We start from the raw sequence: 18,126 nt of genomic DNA on the forward strand, positions 1-18,126 counted from the left end.
CCTCCAACCCCCTATGCCCCAAAGACCACTTCAACCTCTCCAACCCTTCCCAAAACATCCAACCTCCCTCTCCAAATCTTTCCCACCCTCCCAAACTCTCCTAAATCCCCTCCAGTGCCAACGCCCCTCCAAACCCCCTCCACCTTCCCAAAACCCTCTTCCAACCAGCCCCAAACACTCCCTAAACTCCCAACTTCCCCTCCTACACCAACTCCCTCATTCTCCCTCAACTCCCCCAAATCACCCCCCAACCTCCCCAGTCCCAGTAACCCTCAAACCTCTTCTAACCACTCCAACACCTCCTAAACCTCCCTTCAAACCCCCTCAACTTCTTCAACTCCCTCCAAATCCTCCCTGAACTCCAAACCTCCTCTTCAAACACCCCAAATCCCCTGCAAACCCACCAAACCACCTCTGACCTTCCCAACCCTTCCAAATCCCTTTTAGCCCATACCAACCTCCTTCCACACTCCCTTCCCAACCCTCCAGCCTCTCCCTAGACCCCCAACCCCTTCAAATCCCCCTGTAACCACCCAAAATTCCCTCTAAGCCTCCCAAACCACCTCCAGCCTTCCAAACCCTTCAAAATCCTTTCAAGCCCCCTTTCCAACCTTTCTCCACACTCCTTTCCAAGTCCCTCAACCCCTCCATGGACCCCCCCCGCTCCTCCAAATCCCCAACACCTTGAAACCCCCTCTGAACCCCTCAAACCCCATCCACACTCCTTCCCTAGAGTCCCAACATCCCCCTGAACACCCCCATTCCCCTCCCCATCTCCTCTCCATCCAGACACCACATCACCAGCCGATCCCAGAGGTGCCCGTGCCGGGGTTGGGGGGCACACGGGGCCTTTATTGTGTTCAGATGGCCGACTGCTCCTGGCGGGGCGGCTCAGCGGGGCCCGGGGGCCGCTCAGGCTCAGTGGCCATGGCAGCCTGGCGCAGCACGGCCATGTGCTCCTCGGCAGCCGCCAGTGACCGCTCGACCCAGTGGCGGGCGGCCGGCTGGCGACAGGCGCTGCGGGTCACCAGCACCAGGTGACTGACCGACAGCAGCAGCGCCGCGGCCCTGCAGGGACACGGGGCTGTCAGTGCCCTGCCACCACCCCGTCACCTCCCTGCACCATGGTGGCTTCCACAGAAACAGCGTGGCCCCTGGTTTGTTTGATGGGACCCAGGGAATGGCCTGAGGTTCTGTCACAGGGGGGTTTGGTTGGGAATCAGGGAAAAGTTCTTCCCCCAGAGGTGCTGGCACTGCCCAGGCTCCCCAGGGAATGGTCCCGGCCCCGAGGCTGCCAGAGCTCCAGGAGAGCTCGGACAGCGCTCCAGGGATGCCCAGGGTGGGATTGTTGGGTGTCTGGGCAGGGCTGTGGGTGGGACTGGGTGATCCTTGGGGTCCCTCCCATCCTCGGATATTCTGGGATATTCTGTGATCTGCTCACACCGAGGGGCCTCCCTGTCCTGCTGGGTCACCTGGGGATGTCCCCAGGGGTGTGGTATGGCAGGGGGGCTGTCCCCACCCACAGGTATTCCCCCACCCAGGAGTGTCCCTGTCCCTCCTGCCACTGTCACCTCGCGTCCAGCAGTTTGGGGTCCAGCGGGGGGTACATGGATCTCACCACATCGTCCACCCTGTGGTGGGGACAGCATTAACACCAGGCGACACTGTGGTGACACCTCCAGCACATCCAGCCCAGGCCTCAAGAGGCCTCATGGAGCCCTGGGACCCCCCTAGAGCCCCAGGAACCCCCTGAGCCCCAGGACTCCTCCCAGAGTCCCAAAATTACCCCAGGGCTGTGGGACACCTCCCAGAGTCCCCAAACACCCCTGAAGTCCCCAGGCTTCCCTCCAGAATCCCCAGGGTCCCCCCCAGTGCCTCAGGACCCTCCTCAGAGCCCCCGTGACCCCTCCAGCCTTACCCTGTCCCAAATCTCTGGGGACCCTCCAGAGCCCTGGAATTTTCCCCCCAATTCCTGGGGACACCCCAGAGCCACAGGACTCCACCCAAGAGCCCCCTGTCACCTGGGGCTGATGCGCTTGGCCACCACGATGATGTCACCCAGGCTGGCCGGGGATTTCACGCGTGCGCCTGAGCCCATGGTCATGGCCACCAACTTCTCCGTCAGTGTGTGACAGATCTGGGGGACAGTGGTGGGCACTCAGTGCCACCATCACTACCAGTGCCACAAGTGCCACCTACCAGCACCTGTGCCACGAGTACCAACAATGTCACCATTGATACCACTGCCACCAGTGTCACCAGTGTCACCAGTGCCATGCCCTGACTCACCTTCAGGATGGCGATGCAGTGGGACACCAGACCCCTGTGGAGAGGGAGGAATGTGTGAATCCACCTGTGTCCCCCTGCTCTGTCCTTGTCCCCTGTGTGTCCCCCCTCTCCTGTCAGCCCCCACCCCATGTCCCCCAGACCTGTGGGGATATTCCCACCCCAAGACAATCTTGAGGACCATCGCTGTGGCTTGGTGACCTCCAAATCTGTCACTGCACAGGGGTCCCCAGCAGTGGGGGGACACAGGGACACTCACGAGGCGTCCTCGACCCAGTCCTCGTTCTCCAGGATGGCCTCGATGTGGGGGTTGGTGATGACCACATCGTCCAGCTCCAGCTCCGAGGGCTCTGATGGCGTCTCTGTGGTCCCCATCAGGTCCACGATGGGTCTGTCAGAGGCACAGGGGACATCCCACCAAGGGCCACCTCCTCAGGCTGCCCCACAGCCCCATGGCCCTGATGCTGGGGGACGCGTCCCCATTTTTGTCTCCCTGGTAATGTGGATAAGTCCCAAACTTCTTCCCTCTGATGATGCTGGACATGTCCCCTGCATCATCCCCCAATCACAGTGGACGTGTCCCCATCTTTGTTCCCTGGATGGTGTTGGACACATCCCCACCTTCATCCCTTTGATGATGGCAGATGTGTCCCCATCTTTGTCCCCCCAGAGACTGTGGACACATCCCCCACATTGTCTCCTTGATGTTGGACAAGTCCCTAGCACTGTCCCCTGCTCATGGGGGCTGCGGTCCCTCCCTGCTGGGGACAGGGACACTGCCGCCCGCGCGGGGTCACTCACTTGGTGTCGTAGTGGTGGCGCAGGTCCTTGGGGTGACAGTAGCGCTGCCTGCACACCACCACCAGCGCCACGAAGGACGCCAGGAAGATGGTGGCCAGCACCCCGATGGCCACAATGACAACGGTCTCCATGGCTGGTCCCCGCCCGACGGGCTCAGGCGTCCGGTGCCATCACAGCACACTGGGGCTGCAGTGACAGGGGGAACCCCACAGGTGTTGGAACCCCACAGATTTCTCCTCTCCATCCCCGCACCCCAAAACACCCGGCCAGGACCTGAGGTCACCCCCAGATGGATCCCTGTCCCCAGGGTCTTCCTAGAGGCACTCGGGGGATGTGGTGACACTGGGTGTGGGGTGCAGCAGGATCTGGGGGGCTGCCCTCATGCCATCACCATGGCTATGGGGACATGGGGACAGGGGCTGGAGTCAGGAGAGCAAGGCCTGGGCCCTAGGGGGGTGTGGGGAGCCACAAAGTGTGTTCTTCTGGGGACCCCCACCCACAGCCCTGTCCCTATGGGGACATGGAGACCCCCAGAGACTGATCCCTGTAGGGAGCCCAGAGTTCCTGTCCCGATGGGGCCACAGGGACCCCCAGAGTCCTGTCCCTACAGGGCCATGGGGGCCCCTAGAGCCCGGTCCCTAAGGAGACACCCCCAGTTCTGATTCCTATGGGGTCATGTGGACCTCCAGAGCCCCCTTTCCATGGGGATCCCCCAAATCTGATCCCACTTGGGCCATGGGGACCCTCGAGCCACCCCTGCTGCAGCAGTAGGGCCTGTGTGTCCCCATGTCCCCATGGACAGCAGGACACCAGCCATACCAGGCCCAGGGGACCCCATGTCCCCACAGGGATGGACTGGGGGTCCCTGCCGGGTTCCCACCCTGTGGGGGGACCCCCTGTGCCCATCCTGCGGGCCGGGGGCTCCATCCCTGCCCTCCCTACCTGCTCCAGCCGGGAGGCAGCGCCGGGCGGGACACGGGGACACGCGGGGACGGTGCCACTTCCGTGCCGGGCGTGCAAACACGGCCAGCGCCGACCTTTGCCCCCTGACTCACACCTGGGCCCCCCACAAACGGGGGGTGCAGGATGGGCCCCCGAAACCCTCCAGCCTCACTGCTTCCCCCTCCCCCCACCCTTTCTCTTTTTTTTTCTCCCTTAAATCCCATTGAATTTTAAGCCAGGTTTAGGGATTTGGCTTAAATTTCCAGCCCGCCTGCGCTTGTCCCTGCAACCCCACAAGGTTGGGGACAGTGAGGGGGGGACACGGCCCCCCCCCCCGCCACTTTCTCACTGCGATTAAAGCCGTAAGAGGGATTTTGGCTGCCAAAGCTGCTTTTGCTGTAACCCCCTGGTGCCTGGTCCTGGGGGTGGGCACAGCCCCGGAGGTGTCCCCAGGCCCCCCCAGAGTGTCCCCAGCCCCAGGGGGTGTCCCTGTCCCGGCTGGGCTGGGGTCGGGCCCTGCCCGTGCAGGCGGGACCTGGCAGCAAGGGGAGAGGGGGAGTCTGGGGGGCACTGGGAGAGGGGGGCACTGCTGGGGGGTTTGGGGGCGTTCTGGGAGTGGGGGGGACGCTGCTGGGAGGGCCCTGTGAGGATGGGGGGGTCTCTGGGGGGGTGTCCGGAGAGCCCCTGTGGGGGTCTGGGGGGTGCCGGGGGTCCCGTGAAGTTCTGTGAGGGAGGATGAGCTGCTGAGTGGGTCCTGTGAAGATCTGGTGGTGGGGGCTTTGCTGTTTCGGAGGTCCAGAGGTGTCTGTGAGTGTCTGGGGTGTCTGTGTGTAGGGGGGGTGTCGGTGCTGGAGGGGGACCCGGGGTGTTTGTCCGGGGGGATCGGGGGGGGGTCGCTGCTGGCGGGTCCCGGTCCCGCACAGCCCCGGTTGCTGGGGGGGGTACGGGGCTGATGGAGTCCCGCCTGACCCTGAGGGTCGCTCCGGGGGTCCAGAGGTGGGGGTGGGGGTCTCTGGGGGGTCCCAGCACGGCTCTATGGGAGGGATCGCTCTCAGGAGTCCCCTAGAGCGCCCGGGGGGGGTGGGGGTGGGGGATGGCTGGGGGAGGGGTCCCGAATGGGAGATCCCGTCCCAGCTCCCTCGGGGACTCCCTGCGACCCTCCCGGGTCCCCCCAATCCCTCCCGGCCCCCCCGCACCTGGAGCGGCTCCGCGGCGGCCGCGAACAAGATGGAGCCGGGCGGGGGGCGCGGAGCGGGGCCGGGAGCGGGGCCGGGAGCGGGGAGGGATCGGGATGGGAACGGGGAGGGAGCAGAGAGGGGAGTGGGAATCAGCCCCGGCACCGCCCCCTCCCGCCCCGCAGCGCCCCGAGGGTCCCCTGTGCCTTTCAAAGTTCCAAGGTGCGTCCCGTGCATCCAAAAGTGTCCCAAAATGTCCCAAAACATTCCTACTGCACTCTTGAAGAATCCCCTCTCGTCACAAAGCATTTCCTTGTGCTCCAAAGTGGCTCCAGTGCATCCCGAAGTGGTTCCGTTCTGTCCCAAAGTGTCCCTGCTGCACCCTCGAAGCATTGTCTTGTTCTCCAAAGTATCCCCTTGTGCCTCCAAACTTCCCTCCTGCATTCCAAACAGTCCCTTTCCCGTCCCCAGTTGTGTCCCCTCATGTCCCAAAGTGTCCCAGTTGCATCGCAAATTGTCCTCATTGTGTCCCAAACCACCGTCCCTGCACACCTGAAGTTTTCCTTTTGTCCTGAAAATCCTTGTGCCCCAAAATGACCCCCCTGCACCCCAAAGTGTCTGTCTTGTCCCCGGTGTCCCCACTGCAGGGCAGCTTGGTGCCATTACACCCCCACCACACCCCAAAGTGCCCTTGTGATGTCCCCGAGTGTCCCCTCTGTACCCCAGCCATCCCCGAGTCCCAAACTGCTGCCATGTGCTGTCCTTGCTGTGTTTCAAAGCACGGGACATGTGTCCCATGTCCCCACACCTCCTCCTTGTGGCCCTGCCATGCCGTCTATTGTCCCCATTATGTCCCCAAGCACTTCAGTCATGTCCTTTGCCATCCTTTTTGCATCCCATCCAGTCCTGGTTCTGTCCCAGCCCGTCACTTTGGGTCACCCCAAAGTGTCCCCACCCCAGGAGGTGGCTCTGGGTGATGGGAACTCATGTCCCATGAGTGTGTGGCTCTCATCACGTCTCACTGCCTGTGGTGACATTTGTGGTGACAGCGTTTGGTGATGCCAGCCAGGAATGGTGTCCCAGGTCACTGCTGTGTCCTGCAGTCTCAGATCCCCTAATGCCCAGGGGGTACAAAGGCCATGTGGTGTCTCCAAGGCTCACCTGGAGCATCGAGCCCTTGTGGTGCCACCCATGTCCCTGGGCTGTCCCCATGTCCTGCCAGCAACCTCACCCTTGTGTCTGAATGGGCTCTTTATTCGGGAAGGGGGCGGGGGGCTCCAGCCACGGCACTGCCCGGCCCCTCCCTGCCCACCCGCCGGTGCCACCACTGCCCGCGCGGACCCTGCCCGCTCCCACCCTGGGAACGCTGGCTCGGCGAGCCGGGCACTGCAGGGCCCCACTGACCATAGGGACCCCACCAAGCCCCACAAACCCTGGGGCTCAATCCTCTGGACCCGGCCCCAGAGGGACAGGGTGGCCAAGGAGGACTCACTGGGGTGCCCCCGCCTTGAGCTGGGTCACCGCTCTGCCCCTCATGGAACCACCACCGAGGTGACACACGGCCAAGTCCTTCCTGGAGACGCTGCTCCATCAAGTCCCCACTGCTGGGCTTGTCCCCAGGGTTTATCTGTCCGGGAAGATGTATCCATAGTGGTTGAGGATGTGCTCCACCACCTGGTTCTGGAAGACCATGTGCATGGCCATGTTGCCCTCCTCGCAGGCCGGCCGCAGCAGCGTGGGGCCGAAGACGATGGCGACGCTCTGCACCGACATGCGGTTCTCCTCCTTGTGCTCCACCACCCTGCGGGGACAGGGGACGTGTCACTGGCACGGCCCTGACCCCGGGGCCTGTCCCCAGAGTCGTGTTCTGCCTTCCTGCACCAGGCAGGGTTTGGGGGAATATGGGGGTGTCACCTGCAGAGGTGGCGGAAAAGGACCTTCATGGTGTCATGGTGGGCGGGTGGCAGGGACTGCACCAGGTCCCGGATGCAGCGGCCCCGCAGGGACGGCTCCTGGATCTCTGTCAGGGAGGGAGGGCATGGTGGGGTGCTGGCTCCAGCAGTCACAGCATCCTTGTCCCCACCTCCACTCCCATCCTCATCCCATCCTTGTCCCTATCTAATCCATCCATCCTCATCCCAGGTCTTGTTTCCATTCCCATCCCTTTTCTTTCTCATTCCCGTCCCCAACCCCATCCCATTTCCATTCCATCCCAGTTCCCATTCTTGTCTCCATCCCATCTCATTCGAACCCCATCCTTGTCCCCATCCCATCCCATCCCATCCCATCCCATCCCATCCCATCCCATCCCATCCCATCCCATCCCATCCCATCCCATCCCATCCCATCCCATCACATCCCATCCCATGGATCCCGTCCCGTCCCATCCCATCCCGTCCCTCACTGATGGCAGCGATGAACTTGTCGAAGTGGCTGAAGGGGATGAGTGGCTCTGGCAGCTCCCGCAGGAAGAGCTTCAGCGCCCCGGTGACAACGTGGATGTCCTCCCAGCGCCCATCATCCAGGTCCAGCTGCTCGTCTGTGGGTGGGGCAGCACCTCAGGTGTGTCCAGAGCCCCAGGGATGGGTGGGGGTCCCTGGCTGCCCCCTCCCCAACCCCAGCCCTGTCTCTCTGCCCTGAAGTGGGGGTGATACCCCATTGTCCCCCACTGTCACTGTCACAGCAGGTGACCGTACCATGCTCCACCTTGTAGCGCAGTTTCTGGATGGTGGCCAGGTTGCCACTGACCCGGTACAGCCCATCAATGTCCAGACCTAGGCAGATGAAGATGGGGGAAAGCTCCCAGTTAAACAAACCACCCTGGGATGGGACATTAGGCATTCTTGAGGGAACTCCAGGTCCCCCTGTGTCCCCACTGTCCCCTGGAAGATGCCCACAGCCAGCACCAGGCTTCCAAGGAAAACCCAAACATCCCCTGTAGGCTGTCCCTGGAGCTGTCCCCATCTCCCCATGCCAGTGCCCCAGGCTGTCCCTGTCCCCAGGGCAGTACCTCTCCTCTCCACGGTCCAGATGCACTGCAGGACGAAGTGTGGCACCGTGCCCCGCTCCCGCTCACACAGCGCCAGCAGCGAGCAGCCAAAAACCTGGTCTAGGAACACAGCAGGGACATGAGCATGGCCAGGGGACACCAGGAGAATGGCTAGTGGGGGACAGAGGGTCTTGTTCCCTTTGGAGTGTCCCATTGGGGTGGCTGGAGATGATGGGACACTCCCAAGCTCATCACCAAGATGCTGGGTCAGGGTTGGGCTTGATCACACAACCCAGCTTCCCATTTCCATCCTTGGCTGTCCCATCTCCATCCCTGGCCATCCCAGCTCCATCCCTGGCTGTCCCAGCTCCATCCGTGGTCGTCCCATTTCCATCCCTGGCTGTCCCAGCTCCATCCCTGGCCATCCCATCTCCATCCCTAGCTGTCCCATCTCCATCCCTGGCCATCCCAGCTCCATCCCTGGCTGTCCCAGCTCCATCCCTGGCCATCCCAGCTCCATCCCTGGCCATCCCAGCTCCATCCCTGGCTGTCCCCTTTCCATCCCTGGCCGTCCCCTTTCCATCCCTGGCCATCCCAGCTCCATCCCTGGCTGTCCCAGCTCCATCCCCGGTCGTCCCATTTCCATCCCTGACTGTTCCAGCTCCATCCCTGGCTGTCCCAGCTCCATCCCTGGCCATCCCAGCTCCATCCCTGGCCATCCCAGCTCCATCCCTGGCTGTCCCCTTTCCATCCCTGGCCATCCCAGCTCCATCCCTGGCTGTCCCATCTCCATCCCTGGCTGTCCCATCTCCATCCCTGGTCGTCCCATTTCCATCCCTGACTGTTCCAGCTCCATCCCTGGCCATCCCAGCTCCATCCCTGGCCGTCCCAGCTCCATCCCTGGCTGTCCCATCTCCATCCCTGACTGTCCCACCCATCCTCCAGCCTGGAGACATGCCGAGGGACTCAGTCCCATTCCAGCACCCACCCTTGATAGGCCCTATCCCAACGCCCCATCCCAGCACCCACTCTGGATTTACCCTCATCCGAGCACCCCCTGATCCAGCCCCCGCACTCACCCCTGATGTAGCCCCTCTCCCGCAGGGATTGCAGCGTCGGCCGCCTCTGCAGGAACTTGCGGAGTTTGTTCCGGACTCTGCTGGTGTCACTCTCGGCACTGCCCGTCACCTGTCCGGCCCCTGGCGGGGACACAGCTCATGTCAGCGCCATCCGAGGGCCCGAGCTGGGCGCTCCCGGACCTGCAGGGTGGGTGTTTTTCCCGGGGCCCCCGCGCCCATCCCGGCTGCCGGTGCTCACCTGCCCTCCTCTCCTCGCTGCCCCCCAGCCTCTCCCGGGAGCCGAATTCAGCCCCAGTTTCGGCCTCCTCCTCTGCGGAGATGTCGGAGCCCTAAGGAAGGGGAGCCGTGAGACGTCGGGCCCGGCCCCGGGGTGGCGGCGGGCCGGGGGCCCTGCTCACCCTGCGGCCGATGCTGTCGGAGATGGCTCTGTGCCAGGCGGTGATGATCTGCTCCGAGTCATGCTGGATGAGGAATTCCGAGCCCTCCCGCGTCCTCAGCTGCCGGAGCAATTCACAGAGGTCAGGCAAAGGGCGCGGGGCTGCCGCAACCACCCGGATTTGAGAACCAGGATGTGGCTGAGCCCGGCACTGACTCCCGTGACACCAAAAGTGCCGGGAGCTGGAGCGGCTGGAGCGGCTCCTCCCTGTGCAAAGCCCCTCGGGGAGCCAGGGGTCCCTTGGTGACCTCTCCGTGCCCATCAGAACGGGACAGTGACCAGCAGTGCAGTGTCCCTGTACTCCCACCCTGGCACGTCCTCAGTGTCCCCACGTCCATCCCCTGCAGCACTGCTGGGATGAACTGGCCAGGAGTGGCACTGCCCTGTGGACCCTGGCATGTGACCGGTGTCCCTCCTGCTGTCACCTGCTCACCTCCAGGACATTCTTCTTGCTGGACTTGTCCCTGCCGGCCCAGGTGAGGGTGGCCCCGCGCAGCTCCACCGTGTGCTCAGGGGTGGTCAGGGTGCTGGGGTGCCTCTGTGGGGACAATGGGATGAGGGTGGCACCTGCCCAGAGGGGACAGGGACACCGGGATCCTGCTGGGGAGCGTGGGCTGCCCTCCTGCAGAAAGGCAGGGCTGCCAAATGTCCTCTGTGGGACCCCTCTGTCCCCTCCTATGGTCTCTGCAGGACTAGGACATGGGACTGCCATGGTGGGGTTAGGGTCATGGCCACCAGCTTGGGGACAGCCAGGTCTAGGGCTGCCATCACCTTAAGGGACATTCCCAGCCCTCCTCAGGGACCCTGGGGGCTCCAGCTTTGGGGTCCCTCTCAGTGACACTGCAGGAAGAGGGTGGCTGCCCCCAAGGAGGGGGATTTTGCAGTGGGAGAGCATCAGACCCACTGCTTCTCTCCATGCCCTGAGTCTTGAGGTGCTTTGACCATGGTCCACCTGCCCCAAGAGCCTTTGCACCCCCAGACAGAGCCCTGAACCCCTGAGGTGAGGCCAGCACTGTCTCCAGCAGCTGTGGGTCCCCTGTCCTCCCCCTGTCACTGTCACCACAGGGTGTTGCAAGACCCACGGCAACTTCTGCATCCGGTGGCAGCTGCTGGGCACTGCGGGGGGAGACTGGGGCTGGCTCTGCTTCCTCCTGCTGCCTCTCACCAGCTCTGGGTGCTCCAACACTGGCACCCCTGTACGGAGTGTGTGTGCTGGGGGGTGAGTGGACATGTCCCAGTGCTGGCGTCCCTGTGCAGGGCACCTCCCCTGGCCTGTGAGTCCTGGTCCCATCCCTCAAGTGCTGATTCCCCCCACAGTACAAGGGGTTGTTTTGTGGTTGCTGGCCCTGTCCCCTGGATGTCAGCCTCATCCTATAGGTGCTGGTCCCATCCTGCAGCTTTGACCCCATCCTGTAGATCCTTGCCCTGTCCTATGGGTGCTGGCCTCATCCTGTGGCTGCTGGCCTCATTCTGTGGGTGCTGGCCCCATTCTGTGGGGGCTGGCCATGGTCTCCCTCCCTTAAGACAGCCCTGAACACCCACCCCAGAGGTGAGGCCAGCACCGTGTTCCCTGTGGGTGCTGCCCCATCCTACATGTGTTGGCCACATCCTGTGAGTCCTTGTCCAGTCCCATGGGTGCTGGCCCTTTCCCATGGGTGCTGGTCCTGCCCCATGGACTCTGGTCTCATCCCATGGCAGCTGCCCTGCCCCAAGGCCATCGGGGCCCTTACCAAGGCACTGGCAGCTGAGTGCTTGGAGTCCTTGAAGAAGGTGAGGATTCCCCCTTCCAGCACCGTCCAGGAGGAGCTCCAGTTCTTCCTGGGGAAGAGAACAGGGGTCACACAGTGGGATAGCACAGCCCCTTCCCTCTGCTGGACTCCTGTCTCCAGTGGCAGGGGACACCGAGATGTTCCTACCGGAGCCGCTTCCCTCTGTCCACTGTCTTGGTCCGGTTGAGCACCCCGGCTTTTTCGAGACTTTTAAACTGGAAAGTAAAGGTGGAGGTGTCAAATTTTCCCCTTGCTCTCCCTGGTGCTGGGGTGAGGGCAGGCTGGGTGCCCCTCCTGGGGCTCTCACCTTCTCCTCCTTGCTGCCTGGTGCTGGTGACACGGTGCCGTGCCAGGCGAAGAGCCCGCTGTCCTGGCTGGAGCCGCTGCTGGCCCGCTCGTGGCGGCCACCCGCTGGAACCTGGGCAGGGAGGGGTCAGGTGATGCCCGAGGTGCCCCTGACAGGAGGGGGCTGTGCTGTGCACCCACGGCACCCCAGAGCCCCTGCACACCCTGCTCTATGGGCTTGGGAGGATGTTTATCCTTGGCAGTCATCCCTGTCTGCATCTTTGTCCCTGATCCTGTCCCCATCCCCACTGCTGTCCCTGTTCTTGTGCATAACCCATCCCTGTCCCCATTCCAGTTCCCATCCCGGTGTTCATCCCTCTTCCATTCCCTGTCCCCATCCCCATCATCAACCCTGTCCCAATCCCTGTTCCCATCCCTATCCCGTACCGTGTCAGGCGCGAAGTGCTCGGGGTGGAACGTGATACCCTCGGGGTGGCTGTGTCCGTACCAGCCCGGGGGTGAGCCCAGCTCCTCAGGGCGCCTCGGGGACAGGCACAGAGAGGCCCCCTGATCGTAGGAGCCCACGGGTGAATAGTCCTCCTCAGGATAACACTCCAGCTCATCTGGAGACAGGTCGGGATAATCCGTTTCTGGAGTGGGTGGCTGGAGAGAAGAGACAGTTCAAGATCTTGTGCCCAACCAAGAGATCTGCATCCCTGTGCTGCTCGCCCAGGTGGGGACTGCCCCATCTCCATCATCTCCATTCCCATCTCCATCTCAATCCCTGTCTCCATTCCCATCTCCATCTTCATCTGCACCTTCACCTTCATTCCCATCCCTGTCTCCCACCTCCAACTTCATCCCTATCTCCATCTCCATTCCATCCCTGTTTCCATCTCCATTCCCCTCCCTTTCTACATCCCTGTATCTGTTCCCATCTCTACCTTCTGTCTTCATCTTCATTCCCCATCTCCATTTTTGTTTCCATATTCATCTCCATTGCATCTCCCATCTTTTCTCAATCTTCAGCTCTGACTCCATTTTCATCCCATCCCTGTTTCCATCTGCACTCTCAACCTTTATGACACCCCTGGATCCATACCCATGTCCATCTTCATCTGTCTTCATCTCCATTCCCATCTGTCTCCATCTGTTTCCATCTTCATCTCAACCTCTGTCGCATCTCCCACACCTTTCTCAATCCCAGTCTCTGTCTGTGTCTCCATTTTCATCCCATCCCTTCTTCATCTCCATTCCCATCCCTGTCTGTGCCCCCATCCCAAGCCCATCCCCGCGCCTCGCCGGGTGCTCACCCTCTGCTCCACGGGACCGTACCGCGTCCCCCCAGGGTGCATTTCCCAGGGGCTGCCTGTGTCTCCCACGGTGGGGGGGTCCCACGACGTCTCACCTGTCACCGAATTATAGAAAAAAGTCTGTCCGCTTCCTTCGTCCACGTGCTGTTCCCACTCGGGAAGCTCCGGGCTGTGTGCGAGTGAGGAGGCGGGAGAGGCGGCGGGACTCACTCCATCGGCCGCCTGCCCGAAGGGACAATCCCACGTGGTCTCGCCCGTCACGGGGTTATAATAAAACAAATGTCCACTGTCCGTGTCCGTGTGGGTTTCCCAGTCCGACACGGAGCTGCCAGGCTCCTCTGGGGCCGAGCTGGCGGCGTTGGCCTCTTCCTGCAGCTCCTGGATGTTGAGGTAGATGGGGTCAGGTGTCTCCTCTGACTCCTTGTGTGCCTGGGGGAACACGGATGTGTCACTACTGCAGCTGGAATGGCATTCCTGGGATGTCCCCACTGTGGTGTCCAGTGTCCGGGTGGCCGATGGGGGAGGCACCAAGGAGCCGGATCCTGCCCTGGCTGCTAGGTCACCACCCTGCCTGGGCCCCTAAAAGTGTGGGCAGGAGGTGCCAGTGATGGGGTGTAGGAGGCCAGGAGGTGGAGAGGGGCACCCACAGCACCCAGAGTGGGGCAGGGAGCACCCACTGGCACAGGGATGAGCACATGGAGGGACATGGAGGTCCCCAGTGTCAGCACCTGTGTCACTTCTGCCTGTGTCACTTGCTGCTGGTAGCACCCTCACAAACAGCACCACATCACTGGCACCTGCAAGACCCACTGCGTGCAGCACCTGCAGCACTGGTGTCCATGTCACTGCATCATCAGTACCTGCATCAGCAGCACCCACATCAGCAGCACCTCCATCACTAGCACCCGTCACCCACGTCACCAACACCTGTGTCCCTGCTCCCACTCATGCAGCACCTGCATCACTGCTACCTGCATCACTGCATCATCCACACCTGCAGCACCTGCATCATCCACACCTGCATCGCTGCATCATCCACTCCTGCATCACTGCATCACCCACACCTGCATCACTGCATCACTGCATCATCCACACCTGCATCACTGCTACTTGCATCACCTGCTCTGTGCAGTGCCCACATCACTGGCACCTAAACCATGAACACCCACAACCTCTGCACTGACATCTGCGGTCCCAACACCTCCAACCTACTCACCCCCTGTACCTCCAGCCTCCACTCCCACCTCCCCAGCAACAGCACCCCAAAACTCACGTCCATCTCACCCACACTTGCACCCCAGCACCCTCATCACCTGTGCCCTGGGACACTCCAGCAGCCACAGCCCCGGCCTCCCGCCCAAAGCCGGATGCCGAACCAGACAGTCCCATCACCACATCCCAAAATAGCATCCCCAGCACCAGCCTGGCTGACCCCCACCTGTGGAGATGCCTGGAGTATGGGGATGTGTCCCCTGGGACCAAGAGTGTGCTGCCAGCAGGGAACCCCCTCCTGTCACCCTTTGATCTCCCCAGTTTTACAGCCTGAGTCTCTCACTAATGGCTGCAGGGACAAAGGTCCAGCCCTGCCCATCATCCCGAGGGAGGTGACAGTGGGTGTATGGTCCTTGGGGACACCATGGATCACAGTGGGACAGCAACTTGATGACACCTCTCATCCTCCCCCCATTACCCCACGAACCCCCACAACATGGTGAGCAGGGCCAGAAACCACCACAGGGTCTGCCCTCCTCCTGGGGCTGAGGGACATGGGGGTGGCAATGGGAGATCCCTGGCACAGAGCCCCCCCAGCACCTCTCTCTCTCCCATGGGTGCATCCCTGGGGGTTTCTCACCCCCGGGGGGGGCTGGGTGCCCCTCCCTGCTTTGGGACTGGCATTGTGACACCCGCTGGTGCCCATAAGCCCCCAGGGAAATCCCAGGGGGAGCCTGGCGAGGAGCAACCCCAAAACACCCTCCCTGTCCCCAGCTGGGTGCACCCTTGGGTGCTGCCTACCTTCCCCAAGTGCAGAGGCTGCAATGCCCTGCTCCGAGCCCGCTGCGGACCCCCCCACGCCCGGTCACCCATCGCGGTGACACCGGGGCAGCACTGGGGGCACCGGGAGGGGACACCTGGTCCCTGGTGCCGTGGGGACACCACGAGGCTCCAGTAACGCCACTGGCACCCTGAGCTGGGCCCTGCACCCACCGCGCTTCCTGCCAGGGTTCGGGGAGCGGAAGAGACGCCCAGGGAGGAAATGGCTTCTCTTGGGGTTGTTGTCACCCGTCACCCACCACCTGCCACTTGTCACCCGCTCCGGCACAGCCAATGCCAACTGAGCAGGAATTGCTCCAGGATGATGCTGAGCAGGAATTGCACTGGGATGATCCCGTGAATTTCGGATGGCCCATCTGGTGTCACACTGCTCCACTGGAAGCTGATCTGGGGCTGCTGCGTCCCCACAACACCGGGATCATCCCAAACCATCCCACGGGTGGGGGGTGCCAGGACTGAGGCCACCATAGTTTTGGATGCTGGATGTTTTGGATTTGGGCAGGGAAGGGGAATGCTCCCATGGTGGCACTGGGGTTGGGGACTGTGCTGGGTCAGCCCCAGAGGGGCTTTGGGTGTGCAAAGGACACAGCTCGGGGCACAAGGTGTAAAATGAGGTGAAAATGGGGTGGAAAACACAGCCCCCCACCACCAATACCCCATTTCCTCCCAGGTGGCACAATCCCGCCATCCCCCCTTGAAGTGGGGGACACCCAGGCTTGGGGTGCTCCAGGTGCCTGGGGTTACTCCACAGTGTGGTGCTCGGGGACAAGTGAGGAGGGGACAAGGGACCCACCCCTCTGCCATCACCGTCGCACCCTGTGTACCCCAGCCCGTGCTGGTGGCAGGTGAGCGGCTGGGGGGAGCCCCACCCTTGGGTGCCCCCCCCGGGGATGTGCAGCCCAGGCGGTGCTGGGCAGAGCCCTTTGCTACTTACTGGTGTGGGGTGAGCGTGGGTTTGGGGTGTCGGGGCGCTGGCCTGTGCCGGGGTGCACCCAGCACCCAGCTCGGTCAATGGGTGCTGCGCCCAGGTGAGGCTCCCGCCCCGGCAGGGAGGAGCTGCCGTGTTTCCCTGTTAACCCCTTTCTGCCTCCTCTCATCCCGGAACGCTCTGGGAATCTGAGGGGGACATTCCAAACTCCCCCCGGGTGACACCGAGACCCCCACCCGCCCCAGGGACCACAGGGCTCTGCACAGTGGGGGGCTGGGAGAGGGTGAGGGAACTGAGGCACGGGCTAGGGGACTGAGGGTGGCGGGTGTGCGGGGGGTGCCTGTGGGGGGTTCACTCGCACCCCCGAAATGGTTAATTCTGGCAAGTCCCTATGGTGGGTTTGTCCCACGGGGTCAGCTCCGTGGGGAAATGTGAGGCTGCGGTGTCAGCCCACTCTGTGCTGGGGGTCACAGGGTCATGGTGGGGGAACACGGCCACTGAATCAGCCGAGGGGCCCAGGCTCAACACGCCTACCCGCTAACCCCCCCCAGCGCAGCTTTTGGGGACAGCAGTGGCGATGTCACCGTACCTGAGCCGCGGGGCCGGTCCCCGGCCACCTCCTGGCCCCGTCCCCGTCCTTGCCGGAGGCGCACAGGGTCTCGGAGCGGCTCTTCCCGAGCGGGCGGGGGTGTCCTGGGGGGTCCCCGCCTGCCCCCATGGCGGTGGCACTGCGTGCTGCTGGTGTCACCCGCGCCAGGTCATCCAGGGACTGCGAAGGTCTCACAGGCTCAGCGGGGTGCGGGGTCAGCCCCGGGAGGACCCGAAAAGAGCTGAGTGATGGCGGTGAGTCCCTCCTGGGCACCGAGTCCCTCCTGGGCACCGAGTCCTTCTTGGGCACCGAGTCCCTGTGGGGCACCGAGTCCCTCCTGGGCACCGAGTCCTTCTTGGGCACCGAGTCCCTGCGGGGCACCGGACACGCTCCTGCCGGCTCCCCGGGCTCGGCGGCGCCGATGAACCGATACTCGTAGGCCGGCGGGGGCTGCGGGACGAGCTTGGCCGGCTCTGTCGCAGCACGGCCCGGTGGCGGGGGGTCAAGCGGGGCTGGGGCGGCGATGGGCGGCAGTTCCTTGACGTACTGGGCCGGGATGTAAAAGGGCCGGGCGTCCCCGCTCCTGCGGACGTGCCACCAGTGCGGGTTGGTGCGTTTGAGCAGAACGTAGCGCTCGTTGGGTTTGATGGAGACCAAGGTGCCGTCCTTGGCGCGGTACTCGAAGCCGTACTCCACCAGCACCAGCGCCTCCTCCGCCGGCTCCGCCGCCTCCATGGCCTCCCCGCGCCTCCGCCTGCGGGACACGGGGCAGGGAAGGGGTGACGGCAGCGCCCAACCCCTCCTGGGCTGAGGAACCCCCAGCTCAGAGCTCCCTCGGGGTCCCCGCTGAGCTCCAGCCCTGAGCGGCCTCTCCGCAAACCGCCCGAACGTGCTGGAACGGCCCTGGGGTCACCGCCACCATCCCTGCCACCACGCCCGAGATCCCAAAGGCACCGAGCCCCAAAGCCGCCGAGCCCCCGAAGGCCCCGAGCCGCCGAGCCCCGCTCTCACCTGCGGCCGGCGCTGGGGCGGGTGCGCGCCCGCGGTGCCGCTCGTGCCCGCGCCGGGCCCGTCCCGACCTGCCCGGTTTCCGCCGCCGCCTCGACGAGAGACGGGGCCGGGCTCGGCCGGGTGGGTGCCCGGCCCCCGGCGGCAGCAGCACGGGCTCTGGGGCGCGTTTCCTCCCCTCGGCGGGGGAAGGGACGGTGGCGGACGGGACCCGCTGCCGCCCGACGAGGAAACGGCTCCTCGGGAGGTTCCTGCCGCAGGAAGGGCCCAGCCCCGAGGCTCAGCCGGGATCTGCGCTGCTGCCGGATCTGGCACGGCCTCTCTGGGCAGTGGGATGGGGACCCCATTAAGGGGGGCCCATGGGAGCTGCTCTGCCCTGGGTTTTGTCCCCACGCACCCCAGGGAGTTCTGCTGTGTTGGTGGGCACATCCCAAGTCCTTCCCGCACATGAGTGGTGCGGGAAACAACAATGGG

The 18,126-nt window shown here is 63.5% G+C and overlaps 2 protein-coding genes across 3 annotated transcripts; both read right to left on the reverse strand.

Moving 5' to 3' along the window:
• Nucleotides 1-805: 805 nt before the first annotated feature.
• On the reverse strand, nucleotides 806-5,310 carry TMEM98 (transmembrane protein 98). 2 transcript variants are annotated; one of them, XM_058858008.1, is made up of 7 exons: nucleotides 5,226-5,310; nucleotides 3,088-3,273; nucleotides 2,546-2,677; nucleotides 2,290-2,323; nucleotides 2,022-2,137; nucleotides 1,572-1,631; nucleotides 806-1,068 (listed from the first exon to the last, which is right to left on the reverse strand). In XM_058858008.1, the coding sequence occupies exons 2-7, from the start codon at nucleotides 3,216-3,218 to the stop codon at nucleotides 861-863; spliced, it is 681 nt and encodes a 226-aa protein (XP_058713991.1). In that variant the 5' UTR covers nucleotides 3,219-3,273; nucleotides 5,226-5,310; the 3' UTR covers nucleotides 806-860. The 2 variants fall into 2 exon arrangements, with proteins under 2 accessions (XP_058713991.1, XP_058713990.1); XM_058858007.1 differs by lacking the exon at nucleotides 5,226-5,310 and adding an exon at nucleotides 4,030-4,127.
• Nucleotides 5,311-6,421: 1,111 nt separating this feature from the next.
• Nucleotides 6,422-17,881, reverse strand: ARHGAP27 (Rho GTPase activating protein 27). The gene is made up of 16 exons (XM_058858148.1): nucleotides 17,656-17,881; nucleotides 16,645-17,398; nucleotides 13,076-13,504; nucleotides 12,210-12,425; nucleotides 11,785-11,895; nucleotides 11,625-11,692; nucleotides 11,439-11,526; nucleotides 10,142-10,246; nucleotides 9,671-9,769; nucleotides 9,511-9,601; nucleotides 9,273-9,392; nucleotides 8,215-8,313; nucleotides 7,901-7,978; nucleotides 7,609-7,743; nucleotides 7,119-7,224; nucleotides 6,422-7,005 (listed from the first exon to the last, which is right to left on the reverse strand). The coding sequence occupies exons 2-16, from the start codon at nucleotides 17,377-17,379 to the stop codon at nucleotides 6,828-6,830; spliced, it is 2,658 nt and encodes an 885-aa protein (XP_058714131.1). The 5' UTR covers nucleotides 17,380-17,398; nucleotides 17,656-17,881; the 3' UTR covers nucleotides 6,422-6,827.
• Between the last annotated feature and the right edge of the window lie 245 nt (nucleotides 17,882-18,126).

This window comes from Poecile atricapillus, chromosome 27, assembly GCF_030490865.1.
Source record: "Poecile atricapillus isolate bPoeAtr1 chromosome 27, bPoeAtr1.hap1, whole genome shotgun sequence".
Taxonomy (NCBI): Eukaryota; Metazoa; Chordata; class Aves; order Passeriformes; family Paridae; genus Poecile; species Poecile atricapillus.